Raw genomic sequence first — 26,971 nt, 5'->3', positions numbered from 1 at the left:
TCCCCTGGGGGCTGCTGGTTCCGTTGGGAATGTGGGCTCTGTGATGGCCGGCTGTGCTCGTGCCGTGCACCTTCCTGGGAGGCCTCCCGGGAGGGCCCCCGCCAGGCTCCCAGGGAGCGTGTTACAGTTGCCTCAGGGAGGTGTCGGACCCTGCGGCCGCCGAGCAGTCACCGTCCCCATGTGCTTCAGTTGCATACAAGGCCTCTGGGGAGATGCTGCCGACCCTGTGCTTCTCCCAGACTAATAACCAGGGTGTCCTTCGGGATTTGGAAGCACTAGTATTGCGTGCAGGCACTCGCGGGGTCGTGAGGGAGGGTGTGCTCAGATCGCCGTGTGCGGAAGCGGGGAAGGGTCAGAGCAGACAGCAGCAGACAGCAGAGCCCCAGCTGTGGTCCCGTGTCTGATGTGCCGGCCACACCTGGGGTGACCACAGGTTCGGGCAGGTGAGGCCCCGTGTCAGCAGTGAAGGACCGTTTTCTGAGAACCTCTTGTCAAGTCTCAGTGTTGAAGGAAGTGGTCCCCGGTGTCCTTGGACACCACGGCCACTGTTGTGTCTCCTGAGTGTGTGCATCGGCCTGACACGGCTCCCGCCGTCTGCTCTGTTCGCAGAGGTCCCGGCTGACCAAGTTCCACGCTCTGAAGTCAGTCGTGTGCAAGGCGTGCGTGAAGGAAAACAGACGCATCGTCAGCCGGCAGCACGGGCGCTCCCAGCAGCCAGGTGGGTGTCGCGGGCCTCGGCCCCGCCGGGCGGGCCTTACGGTGCGGGGTGTCGGCAGCCGGCCCACGAGTCTGGGAGAAACACGCACTCACCACGCTCAGCGCTCCCCGGCAGTTTCCCTTCTGTCCCTTCAGGAAAGGTGTCCCCCAGAGATCGCACCTGCTCTCCCCATGACTCCAGCTCCCCAGTGGCCTGCACCGGCCCGCAGAGCTCCCCGCAGCCAGAGCTGCTGCTGAGGTGCTGGTTTATGTGACCAGAGTTCGTTCTTCTCGGAGTAGACCTTGGCATGGAAAGAAGGCAAGCGGAACGGAGCAGAAGCAGCCTCGGTTCTGTCAGGAGAACGAATGTGGACCGATAAGGCGTTTCTGCGTTGTTTCTGTGCTCGTTGTGGTGACCTGCACGGTGTGTGTCCTGCCTGTCCTGACCCCCCAGCTTCTCCCGTTTCCCATGCGCTGTTTCCTAAAACAGAGCACCACAGTTTGCGAATTAGAAGTCACCGTGTAGTCAGAGTTCGACGCGTGTTGCCGACGTGTTTTCTACAAACCCTCCTCTGCGGCTTCACTAGTGACGAGGACCTGCTGTCCCCTGGCCCCGTTTTCCAGTGTGGTGTGTTAGTCAGGTGATAGGCGCACAGTGTGTCTCACTGACCGGATGAGTCTCTGTAAGTGCAGGTGACTGTCGTGGGGTCCGCTTGTTGAAGAGTCTGATTATTTCACGTCCCCCTTGGGTTAGGATCCGTGCCTGTCAGTCCAGCAGCTCCGTCTCTCTGCTTGCTGGAGCTCGGGAACTCCCCTGGGTCCTGCCCCGCAGACTGTCTGCTGGGCTCTGCTGGGCACTGGCTGAGCAGGTCTCCTGTGTCCGGTGCCGCGTGTGGGGCCTGAAGAAGGAGAGGGGCTTCCCTGTTTCCCAGGAGTCACAGACTCCCGTCTAGTCTTAACCCTTTCGTGGGCCCTTTAGCTTTCTCCTGACAGCTGAGGAGAGGCCAGATTTGAGACCCCCAAGCAAGAGCTTATTCCTCTCAAAACAGATGTGCAGCGCTCTGCCTTTGTTGCCTGCACAAAGGCCGGCCGGCGGCCCGTCCTGCGCGCTCAGAGTCTTGGGCTCCTGGGCGGGAGCCACAGGTAGCAGGATGCAGGCCGCTGTCAGCTGGCGGGAGGCGCCCAGACTTTCTCATGTACTTTCTAGTCGAGGCAAGTGGTCGGGGTGTCAGAGCTTAGGAGTCTCGAAGAGTGAGGGGCGCCTGGGTGGCTCAGTGGGTTAAGCCTCTGCCTTCTGCTCAGGTCATGATTCCAAGGTCCTGGGATCGAGCCCCACATCGGGCTCTCTGCTCGGCAGGGAGCTGGCATCCCCCCCACTCTCTGCCTGCCTCTCTGCCTGCTTGTGATCTCTGTCTGTTAAATAAATTAAAAAAAAAAAAAGGAGTCTCGAAGAGGGAACTTGAGGGTGGTTAAGTGTGTGGGGAATTGGGGGGAGGGCGCTCCTCGGTCCAGCCCTTGGGGTCCCGGGACCCCTGCCTACCCAGAGCCCGAGCACTGGAGCCCCGGAGGCAGGGTCCGTCAGAACCGACGACCTGAGGACCTGCTCTGGCCCAGCATCTGCCGGGCCACTCGTCTCACCTGCACGGGGTCTCCTGGGGACCGTGTTTACATTCAGACACCCACCGCCCTCCGCCCCCAGTCCCAGCTGTGGCCCCTCAGTCTGCGTTTTTCACGGGCTTTCCCTGTGACTTAAGGAAACCGGAAGTTTGGGAAGCGCCGACCTGGTGCCACCTTGCTTCCTTCTTAGACGTGATGTGTCCTTGGGGTTAGGTGTGTGGTGGCCTCCTAACGTGTACTGATCTCGTGTCCCCACAGGCAGGTGGGGCAGGCAGGGATCCGGCTCCCACAGGACGAGCTCTGGGTACAGCCGGGCAGGCCACGGACAGCACTGGAGGGACCAGGGAGCAGGTAAGAGGCTGGCGGCCGGCGGTGGCTCACGAGGGCGTCGCGCCTGGGCTGGAGGGCCGCCGGCGGACAAGCGCCGCACGTTCTGGTGGAGGACTGAAGCGCAGGCTCAGGCTCCAGGCCGGTCTGTCCCTGCTCCTTGCTGCTTTTTCTTCCATTCAGGATCCTGTTCTTGACAGTCTACTCGGAGGGAGGCTCTTGTGCTGCTGTCACACACACGCGTCCCTCTAATGAAGAAAGAGCACGTGGCGTGTTCTGTGGCTTGGCTTGTATATGTGGGACCCTTTAGGGGATCCAGGAAATGAATCCTTCACTTCTTGGGTGTGTAGTACGGATGTCTGCAAAAGCTGACTTCATACGTAATGATTCCCATCTTACATACAGAGGAAACCTCATGAGCATTGACCATTGCTGTAGGTGTCGCTCTCACGTGCTGTCCGCTGCAGGGTCCCCCAGCACTGGCTAGTGGAAGCACCCACTGCCACCTGAAGCTACCAGACGGCCGACCCAGTGGGCGTAGTGGCCTCTCCCCTGCCACCTCCAGGCCCAGGGCGGCACGCGGCGACTCCACCCGGACCTCGGAGTGTTGCTGCCGGTGCAGCGTGTGTGGGACGAGGGCGTGCCCGTCTCCCTCACCTCGAGCTTCTTGAGGTGGCTTCTCACGTTGAAGCAACTGCTGCTGATGGAACAAAACTTAAAACAGGGCACCCAGGGGACACAGAGGGTCTGTCAGCCGACCTGGGGTCAGACCGTGTCAGCCACCGCCACGGGTTTGCATCCGCGCGGCGAGCAGACGTCTGCAAGGGCGGGCTCAGCGCTTTCACGCTGCGTCCGCTGGGCGCGCTGCCGGCCGCGGGTAGAGCTGCGCCGCCCGAGGTCCAGGGGTCCTGTGTGGGGAGGGCCCCCCTCCCTGGGCTCCCGGAGGCCCCAGGCAAGTGTGCCTGTGTGGCCCTGCGGCGCTGGCTGTCTGCCTCTGCTGAGTGCTGGTGGGCAGAGTGCAGAATGCCGGCTCCTAGCCCCTTAGGATGCCAGGCCTTCCTCCAGCGACCGGGAGGGCCCGGAGACGTGTGCGTGCAGTGCCGCCTCCCCGCGGTCTTCGTGGAGGGGTCCGATGAGGTCTTCCTGACGGTGTTACGTCCTCAGAGTCCGGTGAGAGGGAGCAGACGCTTCGGGGGTTTGTGCACAGGAGGCAGGGCCCCAGGGAGCCGCGTGGGCCTGGAAGGGCAGCGGGAGGGAGGCTCATGGGCAGTGAGGTTGGGGGACAGCAGAGGAGCGGTGCTTCCAGGGCCTCACAGCCTTGGTCAGAGCCCCAGAGGTCACTCCAGATGAGTTGCTGCATGTGTCCGTTCTGGGCATGTTACCTGTGGCTGCCGGCCTGCCCTGCGGAGCTCAGAGCCTGCACCCCTTCTCCGCGAAGCTGTTTGCGGATGCCCACAGGGTCGGAATCAGGCTCCTGTACCGTTTGGAGTTCAGTACGCACTAGGCCGGGAGCAGAGTGGGGGTCTAGCCCTATGTGCCCAGGTAGCCCACGTGTAAGCAGCAGGAGCCTGGGCCCTGGTCACCCTTGCAGCTGTGGAGTCCGACTGCTGTGACCCTGGCCCTCCGGGGAGGGTCAGAGCACAGCTGCCCGGCTCGGGGAGCAGGGTGAGGGCAACCCCGTTGGACAGGTTTCCGGCAGCTTGACATGACAGGGCGCCGAGTCCTCCCTGTGTCCGTCCGAGCAGATGGCAGAGGCCTCCGCAGCGGCGCCTCTCCGTGCTGTCGCTGGTGTGGGAAATGGTGACTGACATTCCTCTTAATCCCCTTGGGCCTGGGCTTGTCTCCTTTCCTTCCTGCCGGGTCTCGGGAACCGGGAGAGTTTCGGCCATATGACGTCATGGGGAGAAGGGCTGCCAGGGAGGCCTGGGCCCAGGTGGGGGAGGCCGTGAGTCTCCAGGCCGATGAGCACATCAGTGGGGCCCGTGGCCCTGCGCGTGCTTCCCCGGAGACGCTCCCTGGGCTGTGGTCCCCGCCGCGTCATCAGCAGGCAGCCTGGGCAGGCCTTGGTGTCCTACCGGCTGGGTCCCAGGGTTCCAGGTAAGCTGGGTGCAGTCGCCCTACTGAGTCCTTGGATTTGAGTCTCTCAGAACCGTTCGAGGATGTCTTTCTGTCTCTCCTCATCCCCAGAGGAAGCCTGCTGCAGAGGTTCTCACAGGCAGGACCCACTGCTCACCAGTGACCTGACCTGAGCACAGGTCCCCCACGCACATGAGTGACCACCCGGATTTCAGGGAGCGTTTGCAATGCTTAAGGATGTTTGTCAGATGGGGTCCGAGGCCTGGAGAAGCCTGTTTTCCCTCTTCTGTTGTGGTTACATAGAAGCAAGGAGACTGTAACAGACACAAAAGCGAGAGGCTGAAGCTGCCCCAGGTGCCCAGGTTTGCAGGAACCTCCTCCTCAGGGCCAGGACCGCAGCGGCCACACGGAAGACTGGGGATGCTGGTGCAGGAGGGCTCGGGGCTGAAACACGTGCCCTGTGAGACCACAGGTCAGAGGCAGAATTGCACCGGGTGGGTTCTGAGCTAAGATCAGATTTCAGAACTGGGGATGGAATGCTGGCTTCAGGAGCACAGTCCCTGGTGTCATCAGGGCGTGTGGTGGCAGGTGGCAGGTACACCGTGGCTGGCACAGCAGAGCACACGGATGTGCTGAAGCCTGCGCAGACCGCCTGAACTGATGTGACGTGGAGTCGGCCGCCCCGAGAGCCGGAGCGTGGGGTGTCTCCCAAGCCTCCCTGAAGGCGGTGGCTCAGCAAAGACAGATGTCTCACGCGGAGAAACGTTCCCAGAAGTGTTCCTGGTGGAGCCATGTGTTGTCTGATTTCAGATACTCCTGTGTGAGATGCGAGCCACACACGCATAGAAAGTCTTTTATTAGAGCTGGCACGTTATTTAAGGTCAGGGAACCCGCCTTTCCAGTTTTGTCACTGTGGTAGGATTAAGACGTCATTGTTGCTGAGCCCACACACTGTTGGCTCCCTTATGTCTACCTTTGAACTCCGGTCTGAGGATCTTTTAGAGATATTTAAGTAGTCCGAGTAGAAAGTTGTCACTACTTCCTGGACAGAGTTAACAGACAGAATTCTTTATGTAAAATTAAAAATGCCTCCGAACGTGTGTACTGAGTTACCAGGAGACAGGGAGGGCGGAGGAGGGGCGAGCACCAGCAGCAGCCGTGGCCGCCTCCGTGAGCCCACCGGGGCCAGGCGGGGAAGCCGGGGCCTTTCAGGGAGGGGCACCAGCCTCCCTGTGAAACGTTTGCTTCCTGGGCTGGGAACTGGGGAGGGGTCCCGGGACCGGCAGAGGTGAGACCCTCCCTGTGGTGGGGAGCTTCAAAGCAGCGACAGTGAGCGTGAGAACGCGTAACTTCTTCCTTGGTGGTGAGAAATGAGGTGTTATATTCCACAGTCAGTAGCAAATGGCCTTTGCCTGTGGTTCCTTCAGATTCTCCCCTGTCGGCGGTGATTCTGCAGGAGTCCTGGGCTATCGTAAACCCGTCTCTGAGCATCTGTGATAACAAGGAGGGGCCTGGAAGCCTCCTTCTGGCCTCGCTGTGACCCGCTCCCGCCACCCAGCCCTTGACCAGAGCCCCTGCCAGGCTCTCATTTGTGGGAGCGGCTGAGCCACAAAGGCTACCCTCGGCGGGAGAGGCGCGGGCCGCTGTGTCAGGAAAATGTCATTTTCTGAGTGTGCGAACGACCTCCGTTTTTCCCGGCGGGCGGCTCTCCTCTGGTTGCCCGACACTCCCTGTGTCGTGGAAGGTGAGGAGCCACCAGCTGCACGGGCACGGGGGGCACTCAGCTAGGGAAAGAGCCGCACGCCGCTCGCTCCGTCCTTGGCCGAGTGTCCTCCATGATCCATGTGCACGTGCAGCTCCTTTCCCAGTGTCAGCGGCCGCGGAGGCTGTCTGGCTGCCGTGCCCGTGGTTGGAACTGGCTTTCAGAGGAGCACTGGGGACATGCTTCCTTCTGCCAGCACAGCCACCTCTTAATTAACTGCTTCCTACTCTAATGGAATAGTTGGGCAACAAACTTAATGACAGGGGCCACAACAGAAAAGGGAAGAAAGATGCTCTTCTCCAAGTACAGCTCAGCGTGTTGTTTGATACCTACTTGGAAATGTGCTGGCTTTTCTGTTTGAATTTTAGAGAAATGGAATTAACTTAGTTTTGGTTTTCGTCTCTGTTTGGTACAGGAAATAGACCCTATGACCCTGACCATTGGAGGAGATACTCCCCCTCTTCTGGGTAAGTCCCCACTTCCATCCCCAGAACAAATCCGTTTGATCAAGGGCGAAAGTAGAGCATCTGTCTTTGGAACATGTGTCTTTCATATCAGTTGCTGACTTGAAAAAACTTCAGTTGCTGCATCCCGACGTGGGGCTAGGTTAACTTGGTTTGCAAATAAGTTTGCTTCCTCTCAAAAAAGTGTGGAGAGAAGGGGACGGGAGGTCCAGCCCTAAAGCCCTGGGATGCCCTTCTCGGGAGCGAAGCTTTTCAGTGACTTCTCTCGCAGCATATGAAGAAGAGCCCCGTCGGCTTCGTCTCAGGGGCTGTGCCTGACTCTGCTAACATCTTTACTCTCATTGCTTTATCTCGAAAGTGTGGTTTGTTTTTTTTTTTAAAGTGAGTTGGAATCTTACTATGTCCTGCTTTTTTTAATTTAATGCTAGATTGTAAAGACTGTAAGGATTGGAGACATGATGCACTACGGCGGTGTAATATTCCAAGTGTGGTTTCTAGCTCTAAATAGAGGGAAAGAGGTAACCGCCTTCTTCTCCCCTTCCTGGCGGGAGAGCCAGCTCTGCACGGAGGGCCCAGCCCTGCCTGGGAATCATAGTGGTGTGTGGCCCACGGGTCTGTTCCTGCCAAATCCTCCATTTTCCTCCGGCCAGGCTCCAGCTCAGAGTTCCTGACAACAGTGCCTGAGAGGCAGGCCTGGGTCCCAGCCGACAGACACCTGGCATTAGACGGGAGGCCTGTAGGGTTGCGTGGGGAGGAGGCACTCATTCATTGTCAGGAAGCTTAATTTATAATGCTGCTAATGAGAGGTTCATTTCTTGCTGTATCTAAGCATTGAACAGCTCTTGGTTTTAAAAAATGTTCTGGATTTTCCAAGTTTCATGGAAGAATTCTCAAATAACTTAAGAATTGTCATTTCAAGGCCAAAGTTTTACTGAGCTCAACCTCTGGAGTATTGACAGTGGAAGGAAATCTAGATTTAGAGGATCGGCCTGTGTCAGTGGCCTGTCTGGCCCCGCACGCTGTGGCTCTGGGGGTTTCCAGCACTTGCAGATAATGCTCACACATGGTCCCCAAAGACACAGTCGTCGCTGTCTATAGAAGCAGAGTAACCAGTTTGCGTGTTGTACTTCATGCATTACCCCAGCAGCTCAAGTATGCAGAGCTCCTGGCTTTGTCTGGCCTTAGAATCCCATCAAGTGTTTACTAGAATGGGGTACAGTCTCCAGGTGTTTTAATACATGTAGGTTTTATGTTTGAAACACCCTCACTGCTTCCTGCAAGGCCTTCTGAAATACACTGTGTACCTGGTTACTTTCCATGCAAGTCTTGTAAGACCTACAACTTGATGGCCCAGCTTTACTCATTTATTTTTTTTTTAAGATTTTATTTATTTATTTGACAGAGACAGAGAGAGAGAGGGAACACAAGCTGTGGGAATGGGACAGGGAGAAGCAGGCTCCCCGCTGGGCAGGGAGCTCGATGTGGGGCTCGATCCCAGGACCCAGGATCATGACCTGAGCTGAGGCAGACACCCAATGACTGAGCCACCCAGGCACCCCAATTCCCCAGCTTTAGAAATAGATTTGTTGGGGCGCCTGGGTGGCTCAGTGGGTTAAGCCGCTGCCTTCGGCTCAGGTCATGATCCCAGGGTCCTGGGATCGAGCCCCACATCGGGCTTTCTGCTCAGCAGAGAGCCTGCTTCCTCCTCTCTCTCTGTCTGCCTCTCTGCCTACTTGTGATCTGTCTCTGTCAAATAAATAAATAAACAAAATCTTTAAAAAAAAAAAAAGAAAAAGAAATAGATTTGTTTCATTCCACTTACAGTGTCCCTGTCTGTCAACATTCTGTCCCTTTCATTTGTGCTCGTTTGAGACCACTGTTGCTTCTAGAAGTTTCATTTCTTTGCTGCTTATTTTTATAACTTTGAAATGAAGTTTTCATCCCTTAGATGAAAAGAGTAGACCGCCGTGAAAATCGTTCTCCCCTTTATAATATCTGCACTGCAGCTTGTCAGTCAAATGTTCGTTGTCATTAGCAAGCTCGATTCAGTCCTTGAGTTCGCTCAGTCTCTTGTTTGAGGAGGCAGTGTTTACGGTAAGGTTCCGTGATCTTGTTGTGTGAGTCAGTCACCTCTGCAGCTAGTCTGGCTGGGGTGAAATGTCCACGTATCAATTTGAAAATGAAAATAAAACAATAGGGGCGCCTGGGTGGCTCGGTGGATTAAGCCGCTGCCTTCAGCTCAGGTCATAGTCTCAGGGTCCTGGGATTGAGTCCCGCATTGGGCTCTCTGCTCTGCGGGGAGCCTGCTTCCTCCTCCCTCTCTGTCTGCCTCTCGCCGACTTGTGATCTCTGTCAAATAAATAAATAAAATAAATCTTAAAAAAAAAAAGAAAGAAAACAATATATCACTCATAATTAAATCTTTCACATTTCTTTGATTATTGGGAAGACACTTCATGATCTAATATATTGGGATCTTTGGGAAGAGGGAGGATGTTGAATTTTGAGTTTTGTCAAATGCTGCTTCTGCGTCGACTGAGATGGACGTAGGATTCTTTATCCTTCGTTCTGTTAATTTGTCGTGTTGATTGATCTGCATGTGTTGAACCCTCCTTCCTTCCAAGGGATAAATACCACTGGTCATGGTGGTGTTATGGTCACATGGGTCATGGTGTATGACGTGTTAACATTCTGTTGAATTTGGTTTGCTAATATTTTGTCAAGGATTTTTGCATCATTGTTCATCAGGGCTGTTGGCCTATGGTTCTCATATAGTGTCCTTGTCTGGTTTTGGTTTTTTTTTTTTTTTTTAATTTTATTTATTTATTTGACAGAGAGAAATTACAAGTACACTGAGAGGCAGGCAGAAAGAGAGAGAAGGAAGCAGGCTCCCTGCTGAGCAGAGAGCCCGATGCGGGACTCGATCCCAGGACCCTGGGATCATGACCTGAGCCGAAGGCAGCGGCTTAACCCACTGAGCCACCCAGGCGCCCCCTTGTCTGGTTTTGATATCAGGGATTGCTGGCCTCATAGAATGAGTTTGGACGTGACCCTTCAGTGTTTTTGGAAGAGTTGGGAAGGACTGGCGTTAATTCTTTAAATGTTTGGTAGGATTCACCAGCGACGCCATCTGGTCCTGGACTTTTCATTTGTTGGGAACTTTTTAATTACCGACTCAATCTCCTTTCTCATTTATTGGTCTGTTCAGATGATCTGCCTCATCATGATTCAGTCTCCATAGGTTGTATGTCTCGGAATTTATCTGTTTCTTCTATGTCATCCAGTTTTGGGTGTGGATGTGTCTGTCATATCAGTTTTAATTTATTCTCTTTGTAATTTGATTTGAGCCATCTATCTTTTTCTCTTGGGCAGTCTAGCTCAAGGTTTGTCAATTTTGTATATCTTTTCAAAAAACCAATTTAATTTCATTTATTTTTGTTATCTCTTTCTTGTCTCAATGTTTTTTAAATATTTTTTATTTCCTTCCTTCTACTATCTTTGGGCTTAGTATGATCTTTTTCTAGTTCCTTGACCTGGAAAGTCAGGTGGTTTATTTGAGATGTCTCTTTCTTCTGACATAGTCATTTATTGCCATAAACATCCCTCTTAGAACTGCTTTGGTTGCATCCTATTATTTTTGCATCCCATTAGTTTTTGTATGTTGTATTCTGTTTGTGTCTGTATCAAGATACCTTTTGATTTCTTCCTTGACCTATTGGTTGTTCACAAATGTGTTTTTCAATTTCTACAGATTTATGAATTTTCCACTTTTCTTCTTACAGATTTCAAGTTTCATACCATTGGGATCAGAAACTATACTTGATACAATTTCAGTCTTGTTAACTTAGGAGAGTGAGGGACAGAGAGGGGGGAAAGAATCTCAAGCAGCCTCCACACCAAGCATGAAGCCCAATGAGTTGGCTCGATCTCACAACCCTGAGATATGACCTGAGCTGAAATCAAGAGGTGGATACTTAACTAACTGAGCTACGCAGGTGCCCATCAGTCTTGTTAAATTTTTAAGACTTGTTTTATAGCCCAACATATGATCTACCCTGAGGAACATTCTTGAATGCTTGAAAAGAGTGTATTCGTCTGTTACAGATGTCTGTCCAGTCCGTCTGGCCTAAAGTGTGTCCTTATTGCTTTGTATTTGGATGATGCACCCATTGTTGAAAGTGGGGTATTGGACTCCCCTGCAATTGTTATATTGCTGTCTACTTTCCCTTTAGTTGTCTTAATATTTTCTTTATATGTTTACAGACTTTATCATCCTTTCATGGTTGAAGCTGTCAACAAAGTAAACATAAAGAGAGTGAGCCTCAACTTAATGAAGGCCACAAATGACCAGCCCATAGCTGGTATCATGTACAATGATGCAGTGTTGAAAGCTCTTTCTCTAAGATCAGGAACAAGAGCAGGATGCCCACTCTCACTACTTCTGTGTGGCATAGTACTGGAAATTCTAGCCAGAGCAGTTAGGCAAGAAAAAGAAATAAAAGGCATCCAAATTGAAAAGGAGGAGGGAAATCGTTAAAAAAAAAAATAAAAAAAGGTGGTGGGGGGTGCTGGGGGGCTCAGTGGGTTAAGCCCCTGCCTTCGGCTCAGGTCATGATCTCAGGGTCCTGGGATCGAGTCCCGCATGAGGCTCTCTGCTCAGCAGGGAGCCTGCTTCCTCCTCTCTCTGCCTGCCTCTCTGCCTACTTGTGATCTCTCTCTGTCAAATAAATAAATAAAAATGTTTAAAAAAAAAAAGAAAAAAGGAAAGGAGGAGGTAAGACCCGTTTGACGTCACAATCTCCTACATAGAAGATCTGAAGACTCTGTCAGAAAATGACTAGTAAGTGAATTCAGTAAAGTTGCAGGATACAGGTTCAATATAAAAAAATCAATTGCATTTCTATACACTAACAGCAGGCTATCCAGAAAAATAATTAGGAAAAGAATTCTAATTATAGTAGCATTAAAAAGAATAAAATATTTAGAAATAAATTTTCCCAAGGAAATAAAAGATCTGTATAATGAAAATTATGAAACACTGATGGAAGAAATTGAAGACACAAGTAAGTGGAAAGATAGTTTGTGTTCATAGATTGGAAGAGTATTGTTAAAATATTCATACTACCCAAAGCAATCCACATGCTCAGTGCAATCCCTATGAAAATTTTAATATAAGCATTTTTCACAGAAATGGGATAAACAACCTTAAAATCTGCATAGAGCCACAAAATACCCCTAAATCCAAAGCGATTTTGAGATAGAACAACAAAGGTAAGGGTGTCACATTTCTTGATTTCAAACTGTGTTACAAAGCTAAAGTAATCAAAATAATTTGGTACTTGCACAAAAATAGACTCATAGGTCGATAAAACAGAATAGAGAGCCCAGAAATAAAACCTCAAATGTACGGTCAACCAGTCTTCAACAGGGGCTCCACGAACACCATGGAGAAAGGGACAGTCTCTTCAATAAATAATGTTTGGAAAACTGCATATCCACATGCATAAGAACGAAATTGGACCCTTAATTTACACAAAAGTGCATTAAAGACTTGAACATAAGACCCAAAACTGTAAAATTCCCAAAAGAAAATATAGGGAATAACTTCCTTGACATCGGTCTTGGAAATGATTTTTTGATATGACTCCAAAAGCATAGGCAAGAACAGCAAAAATACACAAGTGGGACTATATCAAACTAAAAAGCTTCTGCATGGCAAAGGAAATGGTGAACAAAATGAAAAGACCATCTATGGAATGGGAGAAAATATTTTCAAACCATGTATCTGATAAGAGGTTAATACCTAAAATATAAAAGGAACTATTATAACTCAATAGTTAAAAAAAAAAAAAAGAAAGAAAATTCCTAAATAACCCAATTGAAAAAGGAGCAAAGGAGCTTGAACAGACATTTCTCCACAGAAGGCTCACAGGTGGCCAACAGGTACATGTAAAGGTGCTCAGTATCACTAATCATCATTGAAGTACAAATCAGAACCGCAGTGGGATAACACCTCATACCTGTTAGAATGACCGTCATCAAAAAGACAAGAGAGAAGAAGCACTGATGAAGAGCTCTTGTGCACCATTGATGGAGTGTAAATGGAGAAAGCCACTGTGGAAAACAGTACGGCAGTTCCTCTAAAAATGGAACTGTGGTCCAGCAGTCCTCCTCTGGACGTATACACCTGGAGGAAAGGAAATCAGGGTCTTGAAGAAATATCTGCCCTGCAGTGTTCATTGTGGTATTTTTCGCAGTAGCCAATGTGGAAATAACCTAAGTTATCAGCAGATGAACAGATCAAGAAATTGTGGTACATATACACAAGCAATATCCAGCCATAAAAAAGGAAATCCTGGCATTTTTGACAGTGGGGGTGATCTCAGGGTATGCTCTGCCAAGTGAAATAAGCCAGACATAGAAAGACAAATATTTCATGGCATCACTTGTATGTGTAATCTGAAAAAGTCGACCGTAGAGAAACCGTAGAATGGTAGCTGCCAGGGGCTTCTGGTTAAGGAAATGGGAGGTGTTGGCTGAAGTGTACAGATACTCAGCTACAAGGGGAATAAATTCGAGACCTCTGATGTGCGGCACAGTAAGTAGACTAAAAATAATGTATACTTGGAATTTGGTGAGAGTAGAATGGGTCTTGAGTGTTCTCACTCCACACACACAAGTAGTGCTTACGTGAAGCGATAGAAGGGTTAGATTGATCCCGGCAATTCTTACACAGGGTTAGCTACATTAAAACACCATGCTGTATGCCTTAAACATATACAGGTTTTTATTTGTCAATCATACCTCAGTAAAGCTGGGGGTAAAAAAAAAAGAGGGTGCCTGAGTGGCTTAGTCGGTCAAGCATCTGCCTTTACCTCCTGGGATTGAGCCCCACATCGGGCTCCACACTCAGCGAGGGGTCCGCTGCTCTCGCCGTATGCCCCTCCCCTGCTAGGGTGCTTCTGCTCTCTCCTCTCTCACTCTCTCAAAGCAAAATCTTTAAAAAATTAAAAAAAAAAAAAAAGAGAGAAAAAGCGAGGAGCCTAAAATTGAGATGTGAATTAAACAGATGCATCAGACTGACTAACAGTGGTTGTGTTCAAGGTGGGGATGAAACTACAAGAGACTGGGCATTTCCTGCATTTCTGTCTTGTTAAGAAAGACAGTTACTTGAATTGGAAAACAATTATTTGAGAGGGACCCAAAGACACAAAGTGTTTCTTGATTCAGCATTCTCGTGGCCAGAAACCCTGATTGACTCCGTACAGTGTGTAGGGTTGGAACTGCCTGCTTGTGCTCACTGAGAGCTGTGGGCTACTGGGTGTTTCATGTTACCTTCTGACGTGAGGTCACCATCTCCCCTGCCCCTCTGCCTGGTCAGTTCCCACTGCACACAAGAGCCTTGACCACTCCACTTTTCACTGTATGCAGATTTTTGGCCCTTAGTCTATGGTCAAAAAAGAACAACACTTTAATTTGCATTTCTCTGAGTACTAGTGAAGCTTATCTTTTTCATACACTTATTGGCCATTTGTATTTCTCTTTGTGATCTACACATTCATATCGGGCTAAATCTTGGGTGATTTTTTTAATATTGATTTGGCCTTTTTTATATTATGGGTATTAAGTCTTTGATGTTCACGTATATGGCAGATATCTTCGCCATTTCCTTCTTCCTGCCTTCCTCATTTGGGGAGTCATTATTCGCATAGAAACCCAGGCATCGTCCTTGACGTCTGCACCTCCCCAAGCCCTGACAGTCTGTTGGGAGCAATGATGTGTGGAACCACAAAAGACCACGTCGTATCTGGAATTCGCACTTTTCTTAATATGGCTACTGCTGCCACCATATTCCGTGCCTCCATCGTGCCCTCAGTGGGACTTCTGCAGTCCCATGTCTATGGACAGTGAAGTCCCCTGTGCCTGTCCCCTGTTGTGGCCTCTTCTCTGGCTGTCCCCTTACCTTGCTCTGGCAAACATGGCAGTCCCTTCATGTAGCTGTTGCTCCTGTACCTTCATGATTCTCATCCCTGCTCCAGACTGTTCTGCCAGTAGGTAGAACTACCTAATGAGCTATCCCAGGCCTTAGTGGTGTAAAACCTACAGCTAGTGTGTTCACAGGCCCAGCACGGCCTGTCTCTGCTCCATTGTGGCTGGGCCCCAGTTGGGAGACATGATGTTCTGCGAAGTCCTAGTCATTCACATTTCTGGCTTATGCTGCCTCTTGGCCAGGGATGTCAGTTTCTCTCCACAGGAGCCTCTCTGCTAGTCCCTGGGGACTAGTTTCAGCTTCTTCCCAGCGTGGTAGCTGGATACCCGAGAGCTAAAGACCCAGGCAGAGGCCGTGTCACCTTTTGTGAACTAGCCTCACAAGTCATTCATCAGCTCTGCTACCCAGTTCTGTTCATCAAGGCAGCTAAAAAGGCCTGTCCAGATGAAGGTGACATGAAGGGCACATTCCTCTAGACAGGGGAAGGGGAAGCTCCACAAGAGCATGGGGGACTAAATGTATTTCTTTGGCCATTTTGGCAAAGTAGTAAAATTACATACTTTAAATCTCCTGTCATCCAGCCTTACCACCTACCCTGCCATTGTCCTTCAGATTCAAGATTTTGGCTCCTGGCTCCCTGGCACTCTTCCCACCATGAGTCTTGTAATAACTTTTAGCGATTTCAGTAGCCTGTGGATAGTCTTCCCTGATGACAATGCCTTGACCTGCCATCCCAGCAGTGTGGCTTTCCACCTTGGCCACCATTCCCAGTAGCTCAACCACTCCATGACTTCAGTTTCAGACACACTCCAGCCACCCAGCACAGTGTGTCCAGACCCACATGTTCCTTTGGGCAGATCAGGATCCCCCAGTCCACTGGTCCGACTGCCCTTCAGTGGGCCTCACACCCCTTCTTGTCCTCACTTTACTGTTTCTCCTCGGTGGTTAACAATCAAAGTGACTTCCTTATATGTACTCTCAACTGCTTTACCTTTCTCATTTTACTGTGTTTATTTGGTTAAATCCAATCCTCTGCATTTGGGATGTGGCTAGAGAAAGACCCACAGTCATGCTTCCTGGTCCTACCTTAAATTTATGCTCCTTGACCTCAGCGAACTCTTGGTCCTGTCCAGAGGTCATTGTCCGTGCTTCACTGCTTTCCAGGTCCTGCACTCCCCCCCATTCCTAGCCGTCCAGCACTTCCTCCTTATCCACAGTCACAGCTGGCAGCTATGCTTTCTGTCCATTCCTTTAGCCACATTTGTTCTCCCCCAAGCATCTGTGCACCATCTAGATTCATAACCAAATACAATGAGAAGTGGATGAATCCTTAATAACGGAGGTAATATCTGTCTCTTCACCTACTCGTGGACAAAGTGACCGTGCTTGTAGCCTGGGCCAGGTGCCCCTGTCCTCAGCTGCTCCTCGTTGCTCAGTGTCGCAGCTGCAGAACACTGCCCCTTACTGGTGAGCATCTTCAGTTCTCCCCCCTCCAGAACCTTCTCCAGGCATCATGTCACTTCCTGCTTTGCTTTATAGAAAAATGATTTTGAGTCCAGAAACCTATAATCAGCCAAGTTAACATTCTACCATAAGAGGAAAAATGAGCACATTTTCGGGAATCAGAAAATGTTGACTCCCAGATCCTTTACAACAGAAAATGGGTATGCTGTAGCAAAATGAGCACTTCATCTAAAACAGCTACATGGGCTATGAGAAACAGTGATGAACTAAGAAATTAGTAAAATGCCTTTATTGCTAAACAGTTATTAACTGTAAGAAAAACAAATATGCGAAAACAATTGACTGAAATCCCAGATCACAAGGAGAACGTGATGAGTGTTTCTGGGGAATAAGACAAAAAGAAAAGTAAGGACAAACTAAATTTCTTATCTTGCTTAAGAGAGCAGATAGAATTGTAACAGATCTTGATGTTTTAGAAAAATAGAAGTTCACGTGTGTGTAAAATGTAGGATATGTGCTGGAAGAAGGTGCTGGATGGATGAATAGATGATAGGTACATGAGCGTCCATCAGACCTGTTATGTACCTGGTGTCGTGAGTCAAAACGATGAGGAAAATGTATGGAAAAATAGTCCCGATGATAGGGAGTATTAATTAACACATAGCTACCAGAAATGAATAGGTCATATAGACCAGCAATAGTGACATGCATTTGAACAACACTTTAACAAGCTTATTCTGATGGAAATATACAGAGCAGTGTATGCCCTTTTGTTTATGTTATTTTCCACAAAAGGACAGTTCAGAAATCTAACCATGTGTTAGACTCCAAAGTAAATCTCAGTTAATTTAGTGAAAAGTAGAAACCACACATGCTGTATTTTCTGTACACAAAAAAATAACTAGAAATCAACAACCGAAAAATAAATAGCAAAAGTCTTCCACTTGGAAATTAATCTATTCTAAATATTTATTGAGGAAGTCAAAATCCCTTTCAGAAAGCATAGTAACAGTACTGCATTCAAAAATTAATGGGAGGGCCGTCATCTCAGGGAAGAGAGGGCATAGGAAGTACCAGGAATCTGTCTCTCCACCTAGACAATTGTATTGCCAGAAACTGCTTGAAGGAATTGTTTTGGAACAAGGTGGAGACTGAAGACTTGCAGCTTCCAGTGGATAGCTTGGCTGGCAAGTTGTGGTTAATTTCCATCATTTCTGGCTGCCCGTCCTCCAGCCCCATGGCAGAGAGCCATGCACACAGTCCTGGGGCACCTTGCTGGAGCCAGAGTAAACAATGAGGACCTTGTCCAAGCATCAGGCTCTTGTGTAGTGGCTGCTGGTTTTGGTTGCTGAGATGCAGGCATAGAGGCTGGCCACCATCATGTCAGTCTCCACTGGCTGAAGTGGCTCTCGTAGCATTGAATGGGGCAACGCATGATAGTAGGCACCCCCCACCATCACCACCAACTTCTTGCTCTGGTGGGAGCCAGACACTTAAGGATCAGGACATTCAAAAACAGCTGTCCATTCAGGGGTATCTAAAAAGCCACCATGTGTGGCAAGGAAAAAATGGAGGTCAGAGATGATGTGAGAGGACCTTAGGCTTTTGCCTCAGGCTGGTCTCCAGCAGACACACAACAACAAACAGCAGGCATAAGGAGATGGGAGGAATGTGATTTCTAGAGGTAGAACAGTATGATTCAATTTTTATGACGTCCAGTTTGCAACAACAACAGAATCACAAGGCATTCAAAGAAGTATGTAAGCATGACCCACTCCAAGGGACAAAATAAATGGACAGAAACTGTCCCTGAAGAAGCCCAGATGTCATATTTAATAGATAAGACTTAAAGATTTTCGAAGAGCTATAAGAAGACATGGACAAAGGAAAACAGTGAACAAACTGAAAACACAAAAAGATATAAAGAAATAAAGATTGCGGAAAGAACCAAGAAGGTATCTGGAGCTGGGAACTATAGTGACTGAAACGAAATACTCTCTAGAAGGGTTCAGAAGCACATTTGAGCAGCAGAGAAAGAATCTGTGAACTTGAAGATGGGGCAATTGAAATTTTTAAACCCGGGAAACAAAAAATGATGAATGAAGAAAAGTGAACAGAGGTTGAAGGGACTCGTATGGTATCAGCAAGCAATTGTATGATATGCATTGTGGGAGTCACAGAATGAGAAGAGGTAAAAAGAATATTCAAAGGAATAATGGTTGAAAACTTGCCAAATTTGATGAAAGGCATGAACCTACAAATCCAGGAAGCTCAACAAACTAATTAGAATTAACTCAACCCTTGCCAAAGTGCATCATAATCAAATTGTTATGGGCCAGAGACAAAGAGAAAATCTTGAAGCAAGAGAGAAGTGACTCATTAGATACAAGAGATTGTCAATAATCATCACCAGTTTCTCATCCAAAACCTCAGAGGCTAGAAGGCAGTGGGTTGATATACTCAAAGCACAGAAAGAAGAAAACTGCACTAAAAATTCAGTACCTGGCCAAACTGTCCTTCAGAAATGAGGGAGACGGTTTGCAGGTCAATCAGAGGCAGTGCTGCAGGCCTGTACCTTGCTCCTGTGACTTCACTGCTGTCTGCCCAGCTTGGCCCCACAATGCCGGTGGACCTCAGCAAGTGGTCCATGTCTTTGAGCCTGCAGGAAATGGGCAAGTGGTCACAGCATCTGCAGGATATGCTGGGGCGGGGATCAGTGAGCTGGGCAGAGTGCTGATGCCCACCCAGGTTAAGAGCTGGCCCACCGCTGTTGCGAGGGTTGGCCTTGATGCAGGTACACACTACACCTTGGTCATGACAGATCCATATGCTCCCTGCAGGAAGGACCCCAAATACAGGGAGTGGCACCATTTTCTGGTGGTCAGTATGAAGGGCGGTGCCATCAGCAGTGACACAACTCTCTCCAGTTACATTGGCTCTGAGTCTCTCAAGGGCACAGGCCTTCAGCATTCCGTCTGGTTGGTTTACGAGCAGGATGGGCCACTGACATTTGACAAGTCCGTTCTCAGCAACTGATCAGAGACTGCCATGGCAAATTCAAAGTGGGGTCTTTCACAAAAAGTTCCAGCTCAGGTCCCCAGTGGCTGACATGTGTGATGAGAGTGGGGTGACTGTGCTCCAGGTCTGTGAGCAGCTGTCTGGGAAGGAGGGGAATGTTAGGGAACAGAGTCCCAGAGGTCTCAAGCAGTGCTCTCAAGGTCACTGATACATGTAGTTACAGGTGAGGCTTGAGCACTGAGATCCTGGCTTAGGGTGATTCTTCCTTATGCCTATCTTTTATAACCCTGGATAGTCACATCCCAATTTATGTTTTGATCTAATTTGAACTCCATTTGGGGGGATATTCTGATATTAGGATGTGGTCATCAAATTGTTAACATAAGAATAGCAACCCAGAATTTAAAGAAGAAAAATTTCAGGTAAAAACCCTGGTCTACAGCAATAGAGCAGAGCACCAAAGAGTCTTTAAGAACGGTCATAAATAAATAAATAAACAAACAAAAAGGATTCATTTCCTCTGCCTTTGGGAACCTGAGTCCTGAATTGCGGATAATGGCACTTCTGTACCATGTTCTCATGGCTGTGTCTCTCACCATAGAGATTGGCAGGTCTCCTACCCCCCAGTGTGGTACTCCTCAGACTGGTTACCGGTGGGGGCAGGGTTCAGTGTCCTGCTCCAGCTCCTCTAAAGAGCAGGACTGGAAGAAGCAGGAGGTTAAGGCCAGGCCATCTAGATGAGCCGAGGGCTGGGTAAGAGGTTGTCAGAAATCCTGAAGTCTGTGCCTTGCTACACTGGCCCCTCTTCATCTGGTAGGAAAAGCCAGTCTGGAGGAGTTGTGGAATGTTGTGTTAATTTTGCTGTTTGCTTGTAGTTGAATAAAAATAAAAGCATGTGGATGAAAAAAAAATAAGAGGGAAATGAGGACATTCCCTGAGGAGTGTGAGCCGAGAAGGAGGAGCCATCCCCACAAGACCTGCCTGCAGGAAGCGCCGAAGGGAGACCTGCAGGATGAAATGAAGGGACCCTGGGCCAGACTCCAAAGCCTTGTGAAGACAACGCAAGGCAAATGCTCGGGCAGTTACATGGCCAGCACTACAGTTCTGGTTTCCTGTTACACCTTTTAGTTTCTACATGATTTGAAAGACAAACACATAAAAATTCAATTAACAATATATGTTACTGGGCATATAGTGTATAAAAATGTGGATTGTGACTTAAGTCACACGGTAGTGTGGCGCTGTATCAGAGCAGAGTTTTGTTTTTTTGATTTTTTAAAAATGCAATTTAATTAATGTAGGCTGTATTTTTAGCTTCAGGGGTGGAGTTCAGTGACTCGTCAGTTGCGTACAGCGCCCAGTGCTCATCACTTCATGCGCCTTCCTCGCGCCCGTCACCCAGTTACCCCCACCCCACCCACCGCCCCTCCAGCGGCCCTCAGTTTGTTTCCTGCAGTGAGAATCTCTTATGGTTTGCCTCCCTCTCTGATTTTGTTTTACTTTTTCCTCCCTTCCCCTGTGTTCATCTGTTTTGTGTCTTAAGTTCCACATAAAAGTGAAATCATGTGGTATTTGTCTTTCTCTGACTGACTTATTTCCCTCAGGATGACACCCTCTATCCATCCGTTCCCTCACGCATGGCAAGCGTTCACTTGGTGGCTGCGTTATATCCCACTCTACATTATAAGCACTTACTTCATCCATATATGTCGATGGACATCTTGCCTCTATATTTGGGCTGTTGTGGACATTTCTGCTGTAAACACTGGGGGGCAGGTGCCCCTTCAGATCACTATGCTTGTGTCCTTTGGATGAATACCCAGTAGTGCAGCTTCTGGGTCACAGGGCAGTTTTTACCCTTCTGAGGAGCCACAGAGCAGAGTGATGCTGTTGAAGTTACTGGTTAAATTCAACTTAGAGTGTTACAACTTGAAGGTGTTAGATGTAATCCCCACAGTAAACACAAAGATAATAGCTATTGAATATACACACAGACAAGGAAATGAGAAGAGAATTAAAATGTGTCTGTACGAAACAAAATCCACCAAAAAACAGTTAAAACACCGAAAAAGGCAGTAATGGAGGACAGGAAGGACCAAAAGCTCTAGAGCACATAGAAAACATGCAGAGTAGCAGAAGTCCCTACTTATCAGTAATTACTTTAAATTTAAATTTATTAAAGTCTCCAGTCAAAAGAGATTGACAGAACAGAATTTTTAAAAAATGTGACACGTGCTCTGTTTGACAGATTCCTATTAGACCCCCAGACACAAGTAGGTCGAACATAAAAGGAGGTGAGCGGCATGTCTGATGGTCGTGGTCATGAGGACGCCCACTAGACTGCAGAGAAGAACCTCCACGATGAGAAAATAAGAGAAACAGTTGAAGAAAGCTGCGGCTGAAATGAGAACCGCGCTAGAGGGAACCAGCCGCAGGTTGGGGGACGCGGGACGACGGATCAGCGGTCTGGAAGACAGGGTGATAGAAAGCACCTAAGCCAAATAGGAAGAAAAAGGGATGTTTTAAAACTGAGGGTTTTAGGGGCGCCTGGGTGGCTCAGTGGTTAAGCCGCTGCCTTCGGCTCAGGTCATGATCTCAGGGTCCTGGGATCGAGTCCCGCATCGGGCTCTCTGCTCAGCAGGGAGCCTGCTTCCTCCTCTCTCTCTCTCTCTCTGCCTGCCTCTCTGCCTACTTGTGATTTCTCTCTGTCAAATAAATAAATAAAATCTTTAAAAAAAAAAAAAAACTGAGGGTTTTAGAGGGAAGGGGTGGGGGGTGGGTGAGCCTGGTGGGGGTGCTGAGGAGGGCACGGACTGCGTGGGGCGGGGGTGTGCTGCGCACAGGAATCCCGGAACGTGGTGTCCGGACCGAATGCTGTATTGTATGGTGACTCGCAGAAAACACACCCACAAATAAGGATGGGTTAAGGGATCTCTTGGACAACATCAAGCAAACAGACGTTCACGTTATAGGGGTCCCCGGAGGAAAGGAGACTGGGAAAGGGTCAGAAAATCGTGTGAAGGAATAACTGAAAACTTCCCTGGGGAAGGAAACCGACGTTCAGGTTCAGGAATCCCAAGGTCCCGGGCAGGACGCATCTAAGTGGACCCGAACGTCCGCAGGCCCACAGGAGGGTGCAGAGGAAGCAGAGTGTCAGAGTCAACGGTAAGATACAGAGTTTTAAAAGCAGCCGGAGAAGCACCTAGTTGCATGCGAGGGAAACCCTGTAAGACCGTCAGCTGATGTTTAGCAGAAACTTGGCAGGCCGGACAGGAGGGGCACCATCTGTTCCAAGTGCCGAAAGGAAAACTGCAGCCACAACTACCGTTTCCGGCGGCCGCATTCGGAGTAGAAGAGGAGGGAGTTTCCCAGACAGGAGTTACGGGAGTCCGTCACCACTAAACTGGCCTTTCAGGAAGTACTGAAGGACTTCTCTGGAAGAGACAGCCCCGACGAGGAGTGGGCAGACGAGGAAAGGAAAGGGGACGCACGAAGAGACGGAGACACGACGGTGCCCAGAAAGCACGAAGGAGCTAAAAACATTCTTTCAGGATGTGCTTGACCTCGCGTCCCTGCCAACAGGACCGACGACTGCGGACTGCGGACGCGTGTGTGGGCTTGTGACAGACCAAAAAGGTACAATAGATACATAAGAAGTAAAGATAAAAACGAGCAACAGTAAAGAAAGCCGTCAGTCACGAGGGAAGAGAGCAAGAGACAGACCAGAGACCGCCAAAGTGGCAGGGAGTCCACACACAAAATGCGATGGTGCGGGTGCTCCCATGAAGAGACACGAAGTGGTGGAATGAATGAAATGGAGAAACGAGACCCATCTGTGTGCTGCCTACAGGGGCTCACTTCCCATCTAAAGACACTCGCAGACGGAAAGTGGGAGACGGGGAAAGATTTTCCATGAGAATGGAAGCGGGAAAAAAGTTGGGGTAGCAATTCTTGGAAAAAAATGGACTTTAAAAGAACTGTAACAAGAAACAAAGGAAGGACATCACGTAGCGATAAAGGATCAGCCCGCGAGGGTGCGAGTGTGGATGTGTGGATAGCCAGCGTGGGCACGTCTAGACACACAAAGCAAAGACTGACACATGCGGAGAGGTTGACAGTAATTCAGGCGTGTAGGGGCTTAACACTCCCCTTTCCTCGTGGATGGATCGTCCAGGCAAAAAACAGGAAACATTCTTTGAATGAAAGATACATTAGACCAGATGGACTTAACAGATAAATACAGAACATTTCATCCCCGAACAGCAAAATGCACATTCTTTGCAGTGCACATGGAACATTGTCCAGGAAGGATCACGTTAGGCTATAAAACAAGTCTCAATAAATTAAAAAAAATTAAAAAATTTTGATTTAATTTAAAAGATTAAAAGTCGGGGCGTCTGGGTGGCTCAGTTGGTTGGACGACGGCCTTCGGCTCAGGTCATGATCCCGGAGTCCCGGGATCGAGTCCCACCTCAGGCTCCCAGCTCCACGGGGCGTCTGCTTCGCTCTCTGACCTTCTCCTCGCTCATGCTCGCTCTCACTGTCTCTCTCTCACCTAAATAAATAAAATCTTTAAAAAATTAAACAAAAATAAACGATTAAAAGTCGTGTCCAGCATCCTCCCCCACAGTGATGTGGAAGTAGCTCTCACTCCCAGGATCTCAATTACAGCTGGAAGAACCCAAACGCACGGAGGTTGGACCACCGGTGGGTCAGACAGTCCCCACCCCGAGGGCAGTGGGAAGCGCCACCCAAGCCGGCCGCCCCAGGAGCCTTCCCACCTGGCCGGCACCGGCAGGAAGCTGCTTCCTGTGTCTCAGACCTGGAGCTTTCCTCCAGGGATTTCTTCTCTGACCTCCTCCTCCTCTTCGCTCTCGGCCCTTTGTCTCGGAGGTTAGGCACCGTATTCCAGCTCCGGAACTGTCCTGTGTTTTCCCTCTTAGTATCTTTCCTGGGCGATCTCACCAGCTTCGTCTCCCCTCCTTTCTGGTCTTTAATTTTGAGGTTTCTAAATTGTGGAATTCTGATTCTTTTCTTTGTTTAACGCAGACTCTTCATTGCTTTGTAATTACAGCATTTCTTTTGCCAGCAGTAGTTCTATTTCGTTTTTTCTTTTTCTTTCACAGACTCTTCTTCCAGGTTTCTGTGTTTGCTTTGGCCCTTGTTTTTGTTTTAGATTTCTTTTTCTCACACGGCTGGTAATTCTTGAGGCACGTAGTGTTGAAGAGTCGGGTACTAAAAAGGCCACTGGAAGGCTGTGCCCCGGGTGGGACTTCCAGCCACAGGACCCTTACCCTTGGGGGTCCCTGCTCTTTCACTCCCGATCCGAGGACGAGTCTGCCACTCTTCCTGGAGACACCAAGGGAATGACACGGTTAAGAAACTCCAGGGAACCCCGGAGCGGCCACTTGAAACTGGGGTGAGGGCAGCAGTGCGTAAGGGCCGTGGGACGATCCTCAGGGCTCTGACTCGCGTCAGGCTCGGATTTTAGTGCCATTAACTTGGGTAGGAAATGCGAGGGGAGGAAAGCTTCTGGGTACACTGTGATTGAGGTGCCAGTGCTGGCTGTGGGTTGGCTTCCGGCTCTTTGGCCTGCTGTGTGTATGGCCTTGGACAGGGGTGATGTCACCCCCACCCCCATGTCAGTGAGAGGGAGCGTGTGCTCCCGTGTGACCACCATGCAGACCCGCAGTGACCACCTGCTCCGCGGCTTCTGCAGCACTGGGCACTTGTCAGAGGAGTCGGGGCAGGGGCTGGCAGGGCTGGAGTCCGTCAGCACAGACCCCGGGCGCCAGCATCTACCACCATCTATGCAGGGGCCACTTGAGGGGTCTGGAGAGGCTGGTGAGCTGGTGCCCTGCATCCTGGGGAGGGGCATTCAGAGGGAGGGCAGTGGGCAACTTCCAGAGTCGCCACGGTGGGAATGATCCCCAGAATATGGAGGGTGCTGGCCCTCGGGGCCGCATGAGTCAGCACATAGGAAGCACGCAGCGTGTGGTGTCAGGACAGGTGATGGCTGCCCCATGAGCTAGGAAGTCACAATGACGGCCAGTGTTCTTCCTTCGGTGAGGGTGTGTCCTCTGCTCATTCTGGAATCAGGCTGCACACGCGCCAACATTGTCTCCTCTCCCAGACTCACGAGTAAGGTGTGCGCAGGCACGCACACGCCAGGTGCCCCCCGCAACCCCGGCCAGGCATGCCCTCCGCAGGACGCGGGACCCCGGCCCCTCTCCCCATGGGCCGGCTGCCAGCCTGCACTTGGTCGGAGGCTCACACGGTCCCTTGTGTTGCAGGTGGCCCAACTGAGGCCCGCTGGAACAGGACCGACCCTCGCGATCGAAGAAAGAGTTGTTTCAAAGCGTGGACGTTGATCACAAGGCCTTTTGTGTTCTGACGCCCCTCTGTGCCACAAGCTTGCTGCTAGAACAAGGAAAGAAGACCCGCTTCTTTGTCCTGTGCCGCGTTTGGACCCGGCGTTGGAGCTGTCCAGCTGGAAGAGCCTCAGGCAGCCGACCGCCTGCAGCCGGGTTTCCTGTGGGCTCGGTGCCGGCGTCTTCACGCCAGGGTTCTGCCGAGTTCAGCAGTTGCCCAGTGTAAGTCTGCATACACCCTTGACAAAAACGTGGTGACCCCTGTGCCAGTCCACCGCTGTGGCTCCAGAGCGACTTCCATTCCTGCACGTGTGTCCGCGTCCTCCCGCTCCGAGCTCTCCTAATGCAGCTTTCCTTCCAGGTTGTCGTGTCAATAAAGTGGAACTTGGTGATGAAACAAGTGGTGGTGTTCCGCAGTCCCCGGCAGCTCCCGGGGGGCCGGTCGGCCCCGTGCTCGGGAGGAGCAGGTCCGTATGGGGCGGGCCTCTTCTCCGGGAGCTGCTCCGCCCGCGGCCACAGGAGGGACAGAGGCTGGGAGAAGGGCGGTGGGCAGAGGCCTCCCCATCGCTGTCACCCTTGGTGCCCGTGACTGGAGCCCTGAGCACGCACCCCTTCCTTGAGCTTGTAGGGCCTCTGCTGTGGCGGAGCCCCAGGGGGCGTCCGGCGTGCTCCCCCGGCTCGCCACGGGCTGCCTGTCGCGCGTCTTCCAAGAGGGACTTGATTTCCACAGGGACGTGGCGCTAGCCATGAATTTCTGCAGCCAGAATGACTGTGTATGACGTAGTTGAAAAGAGAGCAAAGGTGACGGCCAGTGGCCGTGGTGAGAGCTCAGGTGTGTGGATTTAAGAAGTCCTGGGCTCACGGGGTTTGCAAGGCTCAGCGTCCACAGGGCTGGCCACGTTCACGGTCTTCCCCATCCTTTGTACTTTCTGTTTAGTCTCAAGCTCTTGGGGCACCTGCCACAACTTAGGAGGAAAAATAAGTCAGTAGCATCAGCATTTCCTGACTGTCACAAAACAAAACAAAACGGAAAAAAGGCCTATGTTGTGTGTGTGTGTGTGTGTGTGTGTGTGTGTGTGTGTGAGCTCTGCGTGTGCAGTGTTGGAGCCCAGCTGTGTTCACTCGCGCACGGTCTCCGCGGGAGCTGGGCTTGCCGGCTGCTGGAGGAGAGGGCTCGCCGCCGACC

At 50.2% G+C, this 26,971-nt stretch overlaps 1 protein-coding gene and 1 pseudogene across 15 annotated transcripts in view; both read left to right on the top strand.

Annotated features, from left to right (window-relative positions):
* The window catches only part of FAM120B (family with sequence similarity 120B), an 88,944-nt gene extending 62,762 nt beyond the window's left edge, over positions 1 to 26,182 (top strand). For 4 of the 15 annotated variants that reach the window (XM_045079960.1, XM_045079974.1, XM_045079975.1 and 1 more), the window contains 4 exons: positions 610 to 718; positions 2,572 to 2,664; positions 6,894 to 6,945; positions 10,725 to 11,419. In XM_045079960.1, coding sequence (XP_044935895.1) covers positions 610 to 718; positions 2,572 to 2,664; positions 6,894 to 6,945; positions 10,725 to 10,785 — 315 coding nt within the window. In that variant the 3' untranslated portion in view covers positions 10,786 to 11,419. The other 11 variants (XM_045079967.1, XM_045079966.1, XM_045079961.1 and 8 more) reach the window with 9 other exon arrangements.
* Positions 11,929 to 20,283, top strand: LOC101671480 (annotated as a pseudogene).
* Positions 26,183 to 26,971: the final 789 nt, after the last annotated feature.

Source organism: Mustela putorius, unplaced genomic scaffold (genome assembly GCF_011764305.1).
Source record: "Mustela putorius furo isolate JIRA1106 unplaced genomic scaffold, ASM1176430v1.1 tig00000450_pilon_pilon_pilon, whole genome shotgun sequence".
NCBI classification, from domain to species: domain Eukaryota; kingdom Metazoa; phylum Chordata; class Mammalia; order Carnivora; family Mustelidae; genus Mustela; species Mustela putorius.
Note: the sequence above shows the minus strand (reverse complement) of the source record. Positions and strands in the feature narration are given on the sequence as shown.